The 9,815-nt window shown below is 42.6% G+C and overlaps 1 protein-coding gene across 1 annotated transcript; it reads left to right on the top strand.

Moving 5' to 3' along the window:
• The first annotated feature begins 755 nt into the window (after window positions 1–755).
• sympk (symplekin) lies at window positions 756–9,612 on the top strand. Its single transcript, XM_073473097.1, has 27 exons — window positions 756–921; window positions 1,248–1,380; window positions 2,035–2,100; window positions 2,280–2,333; window positions 2,483–2,556; window positions 2,656–2,782; window positions 2,929–3,178; window positions 3,269–3,439; window positions 3,543–3,782; window positions 3,954–4,105; window positions 4,200–4,350; window positions 4,571–4,790; window positions 4,886–5,036; window positions 5,116–5,351; window positions 5,464–5,545; window positions 5,619–5,732; window positions 5,833–5,980; window positions 6,151–6,311; window positions 7,194–7,302; window positions 7,428–7,528; window positions 7,621–7,711; window positions 7,827–7,928; window positions 8,021–8,208; window positions 8,319–8,495; window positions 8,589–8,678; window positions 8,825–8,995; window positions 9,249–9,612. Exons 2-27 carry the CDS (start codon window positions 1,315–1,317, stop codon window positions 9,420–9,422), a joined length of 3,666 nt encoding a protein of 1,221 aa, XP_073329198.1. The 5' UTR covers window positions 756–921; window positions 1,248–1,314; the 3' UTR covers window positions 9,423–9,612.
• Window positions 9,613–9,815: the final 203 nt, after the last annotated feature.

Here is a 9,815-nt window from a genome sequence, read left to right as displayed (position 1 = left end):
TGATGTGGTTATATAACGTTATATAGGCCAGGAGAGAGACGTTATACTGTATGAATTAGCCATTTTACAAATACACTCACATCTAAAATTATTCTCTAATAATCCAACTTTTGTGGAGGGCGGTGGAGGTGATACAAATGATAATGCAAAATAATAATAATAATAATAATAATTATTAAGCATAAAGTACAAACCAGTAAATGTGCATTCAGTTGAGAAATATTCAATTTTTGAACACATTGCTTGCATTTTACATGTATTAGGGGCAACAGTGAGTTGTTGACCTTGTGTGCACAGTCGTATATTTTGGATATCTGTGACCTCTAAGCTCAAAAAGCTTTGAAGTAGACCTTTGTGATTCAGTTGTAAAGATAGAACTTCATTAATCCCAAGGGAAACTGTTGGGCAGCAGCAGTCAGTGCACAGCTGTTTAGAATTGCACACAACTTTTCATGTGTATGTGTGTGGGTGTGGGTGTGTGTATGTATGTATATACATGGGTGTGGTTGTTTACATTAGGGTATGCAGGTATGCAGTATGTATGCACATGTACATGATTGAATATATATATATATATATATATATATATATATATATATATATATATATATATATATATATATATATATAAAAATATATATTTATATATATTTAAATAATACTTGTTGTACATTGTTCCTGAACGCGCCTGCAGGTGTTCGTGTGTCCAGCAGGTGGCAGCAGCTTCCTGTGTGCTGCTCGTTTAACAGCAGTAGAAGAAGAGACACCGCTCTGTCAATTAAACATGGCGGCTTCCCTGATGGCCGAGCAGAGTTGTTGAACTTATCGATTATGTTAAAACTGCTCCATTATTAAGACTGTCACATTACTCACATTTAATCACAGCTTCTGCGACAAAGTAAAGCATCTGTGTAGCGTTAAGTAAGTATCACATATCTGTCATTATCATGTTAAAACAGCTCGCAGGGTTAGCATAACGGTTAGCATGAGGCTAGCGCGCCAGCAGAGAACAAAGTGTTTATGATTGTGATAATCGTCGTTAAAGTCTTCTTATTAATGCGTTATTACTGGTGTATTTTAGCATTTTAACGTTAAAGTAACATCTGTCAATTATCAAGTGAATTGGTACGATAAGTAACGTGTAGCATGCTAACTCACAGCTAACCTTGCACTTGCTAACACTTTCTAAACATCATTGTAATCCAACTATAGCTCCAGTTAACTTACTGCAGTTATGTTTTCCACAGGTTCTGGTGTTTAATAGGATTTTGAAGACCATGCTGTCGACATTGTGAGGACACACAGAGTGGAATCATGGAGCTGTCAGCCGAGGATGGGGAGACCCCTCATGAAAACATCGATATGACCACCAGTGAAAGGGTGAGTGGAGCTGTTTACATCCTAATAATGCATTATTTGTACACCTGGGATGTATACTAATATTACAGAGACATTGATGATGAGACTAGATATCGGCTGAATGTCCCTGATCTCTGGCTTGTCAAGTGTTGGCCTGTTTGTGATGATGCAGCTGTCACATTTTTTTGATTAGACCATCATCGAGCCTGATGTTGCAAATATTTGCAAGTAAGACTGTGTGCAGGAGTTTGCTTGCACTTTCGGTCTACTCATGAAAGAGATGTGTGAAATATTTTTTTTCTCTTTTCTCTCAAAGACCATGTCACCCACCTGTAGTTTGTATTAAATTGTAATACTTAAAATATATATATGGAAGTGTTGAGTCAGCAACATTGGTCTGCGATTTTTCACCATTATATTTGCCACTGTTGTTGTTACGTTGTAGTTGTGTTGAAAGAAATAGAGCCCAGTATTAAATAATGTGTAAAGACTTCATTTTTAAGATGATAAAGTAAGTGGAAGCTCTGTTCACTTAAGAATAAATCTCAGTGATTAGTGTTGATTAGAAATGTTTGAAAGTAGCTCTTACACTTCATCTATTTTCATATGACAATAAAAATACATAACTTATACAAAGAAAAGTTAATTTAATTTGCGTTTTCATTTTCATTCCAGGTGGTGGATCTTTTGAATCAGGCCGCCCTGATGACCACGGATGAGAAGCTAACGGTGCTCAAACAGGTTGGTTGTCTCTTCGCTCTACATCAGTTTTCACTGTTGTTACAACAATTTGGGACCTTAACGCAAAATGACTGCACATATTTTGTCTCTAAAAACACTAAAGTTTTCCAGGGATATGATCCAGTTAACCACCAACATATAAGGAAAATACTAAATCAATTAACGTTTGTCATTTTCAGGTCCAGGAGCTGATTATCAACAAGGATCCCTCTCTACTTGACAACTTCTTGGATGTGAGTAAACCTGTTTGCAGCTTTCTTAACTAACTGTTGTTTGACTTGAAATACAGAAGCTATTTGAATTCATAAGCTGTATGTATTTCTGATTATATCAACCTGATTGTAAACTAAAACCTTGCTTTATTATTCTATCCATCCTGTAGGAGATGATCGCCTTTCAGACTGACAAGTCCATCGAAGTGAGAAAATTTGTCATTGGCTTCATTGAGGAAGCATGGTGAGTTATCAGACAGACAGAAGTCTCACAAATCTCGTGTTTGTGAAAAGAAACGTTTCACAGTTTTCTTAATCTTTTTTTCTCATGTTTTTTTTCCAGTAAACGAGATAATGAGCTCCTTCTCAGACTGATCGCCAATCTGAACATGTTGCTGAAGGATGACAGTGTGAACGTGGTGAAGAAAGCCATCCTCACACTCACACAGCTCTACAAAGTCACTCTGCAGGTAAACACACTTTTCTCAGCTTTCATATATTTGTTGTGGTGATACTGTTGAAGAGTAAACACTGTAGATCTGATGGGTTTTTTTTAAATCAACTGCTGCCATCGATATCCGTTCAAACATTTTCTCTTCTGCCCCTTTCCTGTCAGTGGTTGGTTCGCTCTAAAGCTGTAACAGAGAGGCAGGAGGCGTGCTGGGATCTGGTAACACAGATGAAAGGGGATGTTCTGGCTCTGCTGGACTCTGAAAACGATGGCGTTCGCACTCACGCCATCAAGTTCACAGAATCATTAATTATCACTCTGTCACCGCGGACGTCTGACTCTGACGTCCCCAAGCGGCAGGAGGGCGACATCAGCCTGGACAAAGTTCCCAAAGATCACTCATACATCCGTTACGGTACGGTTATTAGCATTCTGGATATTGGTTGTTATGATATTTTAGTCCAATCTGTTCAAACTCTAAATCTGCTGCCGTTTGACTCGACAGACGTTTTGTGTGAGGAGGGAAAGAATGCACTGGAGCGGCTGCTGAAGTTCATGGTCCACCCGGCCATCTCCAGCATCAACCTCACCACAGCGCTCGGCTCTCTGGCCACCATCGCCCGTCAGAGGCCGATGTTCATGTCGGAGGTGGTGCAGGCGTATGAGACGTTACATGGTGGGTCACAAAACATATTTAAAACGAGTGTCGTGATGGCCTGATGCAAAACAAAAAAATCCAGACAAACACATAAACATTGTATATCTTTTAATCTTTTTAGCCAACCTGCCGCCCACTCTGGCCAAGTCTCAGGTCAGCAGTGTGAGAAAGAACCTGAAGCTGCACCTGGTGGCGGTCTTGAAGCACCCGTGCAGTCTGGAGTTCCAGGGTCAGATCAGCACTCTGCTGCTGGACCTGGGGATGCCTCAGAGTGAAATAACCCGATCTACACCTGCACCACGAGAGCAGCGCAAAAGACCTCGCCACGAACAATACACGGAGGGGAAGAAGGTCAAGATGGGTGAGTCATAGTCGCAGTCAGACATTCTGATTTAATATCTAGAACCAATCACAATGTTTGTTTACAGGAACTTCTGGGTAGAAAAATGTAAAAAAAAACAAAAAAAAACTGGTGGAAATCTTGAAAGAAGTTTCATCATCACACTCAGTATTTTTCTTCCTCTGCGTTCAGAGCCAGCCCTGATTGAAGATGACGAGGACAAAGAGGAGCCAGCTCCTCTCTCGGTCCCTAAACCAGCTGCTGTTCCTGTCGCTCAGTCCGCCATCGACCTCACAGCCGAGTTCCTCCACCCGCTGCTCAACCCCGAAAACGTCGCCAACCTGGTGAGCAGCAGCAGCAGCAGCAGCGGCTGTTTTCCCTGTTTGTTTCTTCTCTGTGAGACAGTTCAGCTCATATGTCCTCTGTCCTGTTGTTCAGGTGCTCATCAGCATGGTGTACCTGCCTGACGTCATGCCAGCATCCTTCCAGGCCACATACACACCTGTCGAGTCAGCAGGTACTGATGCCCAGATCAAACATCTGGCCAGGCTGATGGCAACACAGATGACTGCAGCTGGAATCGGTCCAGGTCAGTAACACAGACATCCAGCATGAAAGGCCTGAAAAATACTAGTTGTAAAATATTCACTTATAATATGATGATAATAAGAGGAAGATGCAAATTGTTAATATTAATTGTTGTATGATATATTCTGATTATTTGGGGATTTTTGTCATTATTAATGTTGGTATCAGCATCAAAAATCCGTCTGTATATTGAATTTGTCTTTAATTAAAACCCATCTCAGGACTTGAGCAGTGCAAAGCCAGAGAAGACGACGCAGGCAAAGAGGAAGGCAGCGAGGACGGCTCTGGTGCTAAAGATCAGCTCATCAAGCGCAAGTTTCCAGCGGTGATGGTGGGACAGGCGATCTCTGTGTTGGGAGGTTACACAGAAAAGACTCCAGCAGAGGCGGCTCCCGCTGTCAAGAGGCTTCCTGAACCGATTCTTCCTACGACACAGACCAAGTGAGTTCCGACGCTAAGACAGAAACGCAGCAGTTTATATTGTGAGCTTCTGTAAGTCATTTTCCTACCTGATAATTGATCTTGTTGTTTTACAGGATGGCCGGGGCGAGTGGGAGGAAAAAAGTGTTCAGGTTGTCAGATGTCGTTCAGCCGTTATCAGAAGGACAGATCGAAAAGTTGACCTCCAGAGCTGTCAAACGCATCCTGCACTCAGAGAAGTCGATCGCTCAGAGTGGCATGTCCCATGTAAGTGATGGATGATTAGTTTTAATAAGCACAAAACGAGCCTCTGTTTCAGAGAATAACCTCTGAATCTGTGCTGCAGGTCAGAGTGAAGCTGCTCTCCAGACTCGTGACGCAGTTCGAGGGGATGATGAAAGAAGATGTGCTGGAGTTCATTCTGGACGACATCCGGACGAGGAGCGACTTGGCCTTTTCTCTCCTCTACCAGGAGTACAACAGTTACCTCAGCCAGCTGCCGTCTGGGCTGCTGGACAGCTACGACCACTGTCTGTACACGCTGCTGTCAGGTCTGCAGGAGAAACCAGAGCAGAGGGACGGGTGAGACAAAACACTGATTATTTCTGTAGCTCTTATTTTTTTTTGCTCTTATTTTTAAAAGCATGTCGCGGTTACTGTGGACAAAACTGAGTGTTCACGTTCTCTCTTTCAGACTTTTCACCAAACTGGTCCTGGAGGCGCCAGTTATAACAGAATCAGCGCTGGAAGTGATTCGACGTTACTGTGAGGACGAGGTAAGTAACGTGACGAAGACACAGCGTTCCTCACGTCCACTCAGCTGTTGTACTGATGTGACGTTTGTTTCAGTCTCGGGTGTATCTGGGCATGACGACTCTGAAGGAGCTCATCGTCAAACGACCATCGAGGCAGTTTCAGTACCTGCACGTCCTGCTGGATCTCAGCTCACATGAAAAAGAGAAGGTGGGAACATTTTTTTTAAACATATTTTAACTCGCTTTCTCAGGGACTGCTAACAGGGTTTTATTTAATTTTCTCCTGTTTGTTATATTTTTATTTTCAGGTGCGGACGACCGCCTTGGCTTTTCTCAAGCGTATGTATGAGAAGGACCAGCTCAGGGACTACATCGAGAAGTTTGCTCTGAACTACATGCAGCTCCTCGTCCACCCCAACCCTCCGTCTCTGTTGTTCGGAGCTGACAAAGACACAGGTCTGTGCATTTAACTTCTCTTACATATTGTTTTGTTTTTTCAGCCCATGATTGTTTTCCGAAATGAATAAAAAAAACACTTCTCATGAACTTTTCCAGCTTAAATTTCACTGCACAAATCAGAAACTCCTGTAACCTCAGTGTGTTGTGTTTTTGTGTGTTGTTGACAGAGGTGGCTGCTCCCTGGACTGAAGACACAGTGAGACAGTGTCTCTTCCTCTACCTGTCTCTGCTGCCTCTCAACCACCGGCTGGTCCACGAGCTGGCTTCTGTCTACACCGAGGCCATCGCTGACATCAAGCGCAGCGTGCTGAGAGCGATAGAGCAGCCTGTGAGTCCTGACCTGGAGAATGTTTAATGCTTTATTCTACTTAAAGGAGCACTGAGTAGTTCTGGGGAAGACATTTTAATGAGAAGAGAAACATCTTCATTGACAATTTTTTTTTTCTGCCTAAACAGACCTACTTTGTTCATATGTGGCAGACCCTGCCACCTTTCTAGCTTCAAATAGTGTTCTGGGACCTTATTTTCCTCTGAGAACAGCTTGTTTATTCACTTATGGACAAAATAAATATTTAGTTTTTGTATTATTACCTTATTAATATTGTAAATATATTCTGAGTTTGAATTTCTTCTCCAAAACTACATAGTGCCACTTTAAAGAGCTCAGTGTGAAATTAATTGTTCATTTTAAAGGCTGATGCAAGTCATACCAAGCATGTTTAAAAACTCTGTAGCTGAAAATGTATTTAAACTCAGATGACGCTGAATCACAGCTGTGTAAAACAGGTTCCCAACATTTTGGGAATCAGGGACCAGATAAGAACCAAAAACAGAACGTTTCTGTGTGTATAAAGGATGTTGTGATCTGATGCCTGGAAAGCCTCGCATGACAAAATCTACTGAGAACAAACTGTGGACTATTGGACTAAACTTTGATCTATTTCTTCATGTGTTTTTATCTGGTTTGACCACGGGAGCGGTTAAAGTAGAGCAGGCAGGTGCAGCAAAGTAAACAAACGAGTAAACACAGCTGGAGTCTCTAATGTGCAATGTCATGTCATTGTTGTGTGATGTAAAAACTGCAGTTTCATCAGGTCATTAACACAAAAAGTTAAACAGAACAATGAGGAGACTCCATTTAACCTAATTTAAGCGCTGCTCCTTTTGAGTTGTGTTTATATTTACAAGTTATTTTGACTATTTTCTGCAGATCCGTGGGATGGGGATGAACTCTCCGGAGCTGCTGCTGTTGGTTGAAAACTGTCCTAAAGGAGCCGAGACTTTAGTGACTCGCTGTCTGCACATTCTGACAGATAAAGGTAAAAGAACCAAAAACAAAACAAAGAAACACGTCACTTCTTATCGGTACAACATCAAACAATAGCGAAAAATAATTAAAGTGTAGAAAATGAAAAGTCTTGATGTGTTCCTGTTGCTCTTTCAGTGCCTCCGTCTCCAGAGCTGGTGGAGAGAGTCAGAGATCTTTACCACAAACGAGTGCCGGATGTTCGCTTCCTGATTCCAGTGATAAACGGACTAGAAAAGGTAACATGCCTCCTGACTTATCTTAGTAATACTTGATAATCATAATTATTTAATTTTAATAACTTCACATTTTGGTGTTTTTTCTCATGTAGAACGAAGTCATCCAGGCTCTCCCCAAACTCATCAAACTCAACCCGATTGTAGTGAAGGAGGTGTTCAACCGTCTCCTCGGCACTCAGCACAGTAAGAAACTGTTGGATGTGATGCTGTTATTTTGAATGACGAGATTTATGCTCGGCCTCCTTTGAAGATTGTTTCAGGTGAACGACTCTGATGTTTTCTCTCTGCTGTCCTTTAGGTGAGGGAAGTTCATCGGTGTCCCCTCTGACTCCAGGAGATCTGCTGATTGCTTTACACAACATCGACTCAACCAAATGTGACATGAAGTCAATCATTAAAGGTCAGTGCTCAAGTTAATGTGGCACCGGTGATTCGATCAGTCTCACGTACGTCCGACAGCTGGTTCTAACATGTTCTGTGTCTGTACTGCAGCTACCAACCTGTGCTTCGGGGAGAGGAACGTGTACACGTCGGAGGTTCTGGCGGTGGTGATGCAGCAGCTGATGGAGCAGAGTCCTCTCCCCATGCTGCTCATGCGCACCGTCATCCAGTCCCTCACCATGTACCCCCGACTGGGAGGCTTCGTCATGAACATCCTGTCCCGCCTCATCGTCAAGCAGGTCAGCGCCAAACTCCAGACAAATATTCATGGTTTTTACAGCCATTGACAAGTTCATACAGTCTTTTGGAAAATGCTTAATTTCAAATATATGTCGACGTGTCCCTGCAGGTGTGGAAGTATCCTAAAGTGTGGGAGGGATTCGTGAAGTGCTGCCAGAGGACGAAGCCTCAGTCGTTCAGCGTCCTCCTGCAGCTGCCGCCCGCTCAGCTGACCAGTGTGTTCGAACGCTGTCCGGAGATGAGAGAGCCTCTTATGCAGCACGTCCACTCCTTCACACCTCATCAGGTGAGAGCTGCATATAAGATCACTCAACCTCATTTACAGTCCTCTCTTCTGATTTCATGATGCACCAACTGTTTCTGTTTTTCTGTTTAACAGCAAGCTCACATCCCGGCCTCCATCATGTTGGTCCTGGAGGGAGAGAAAAAACCAGAACCAAAACCTGTGGAGCCGGTCGTGGAGAAAGAGGTAACTGATGAAGAGGCCTGATACACACTTTTTCCTGTCCTAAATGCTTAACAGCATTAACATTAAGACATGATAATGATCAAAAATGGAAAAGGTTGTTTTTCAAGTTGTTGTCGTATCCTCCTTTTCTCTTTTCAATCATCCAGATGGAACCAGATCCTGTCCCAGCTGACGAAGAGGCTCCCGCTGCAGAGCTGCAAGAGTCCGAGACGGAGGTCCAGCAACATGGAGCCGACATGAAAGATGAAGAAGAACCGATGGAGCAAGAAGAGTCTGAACCGGTGATTCAGGAGGAAGCTGCTGAAACTGAAACACAGGTGAGAGGAAGTTAAAATAGACATGTTATTAATGATTTTTATGAGCTAACCATTACTTGTTGTGGACGGTTTCTACACTTTATAGTTTTCTCCATCATTTGTAAATAATACGACATCAGTATAGAAACACATCATGCATGTTTCATTTTACGGTCCAGCCCATTTGTCGGACTGTTCTTTGTTTGTCCAGCGCTGTCCAGAAGGTGTGAACCAAAAAGTTTTGCCCTGAAAGCTAATTGTTGTCTCTCTTCAGGTGGACTTAACGAGAGAAGAAGAGACATCGTCGCCTCAGCCAGAACCAGCTGAGGAGGAAGAAGAGATGGAGGAGACTCGACCTGAACCTTCAGACGACCAGGAGCCAGAAAAAGATGTTGAAGCTGACGTAGCAGCACCCGACGCTGGAAGCGGCAGCGAAGACGTAGAATGACCGCTCAGAACAAATGAACATTTCTCTCCTCTGCAAACATCCCACAGATTTCTTGCCAATAAATGTCTTAGTTTTTTTTTTTGTATTTGTAGAAAACAGATTTTGATGGGAAAAAAAATCAAGTTAACTTTGTTAATGAAATTATTCCAGATGCGTTCATGTTGTTGGCAAATAAATCAAAAAAACGTGGTTTCACTGTCTGCTTCAGTTCTGTTTGTTCCTCTTCTACCTGTTTGTCTGAAAATGTCAATATTTAACTTTTTAATATGAAATCACCGGAAGAAGCTTTACTTTTATTTTGAAAATTATAAACGGAAGCTTTTTAATTCCGACGCTCCTCTCTGATCTCGCGTAGCTGGACTTTTGACCGTTGTCCGGGCGGGTAATCTCGCG

The sequence above is a fragment of the Pagrus major genome, chromosome 9 (assembly GCF_040436345.1).
Source record: "Pagrus major chromosome 9, Pma_NU_1.0".
Taxonomy (NCBI): domain Eukaryota; kingdom Metazoa; phylum Chordata; class Actinopteri; order Spariformes; family Sparidae; genus Pagrus; species Pagrus major.
This window is presented reverse-complemented; position numbering and strand designations above follow the sequence as displayed.

What these genes read in the sequence shown, in the direction of transcription:
- sympk (XM_073473097.1), top strand. Translation starts at nt 1,315, where the DNA reads ATGGAGCTGTCAGCCGAGGATGGGGAGACCCCTCATGAAAACATCGAT. An exon ending in AAACCAGAGCAGAGGGACGG is followed by an intron (nt 5,352 to 5,463) that starts GTGAGACAAAAC and finishes TCTCTCTTTCAG; the next exon opens with ACTTTTCACCAAACTGGTCC. An exon ending in ACTCCTTCACACCTCATCAG is followed by an intron (nt 8,496 to 8,588) that starts GTGAGAGCTGCA and finishes TCTGTTTAACAG; the next exon opens with CAAGCTCACATCCCGGCCTC.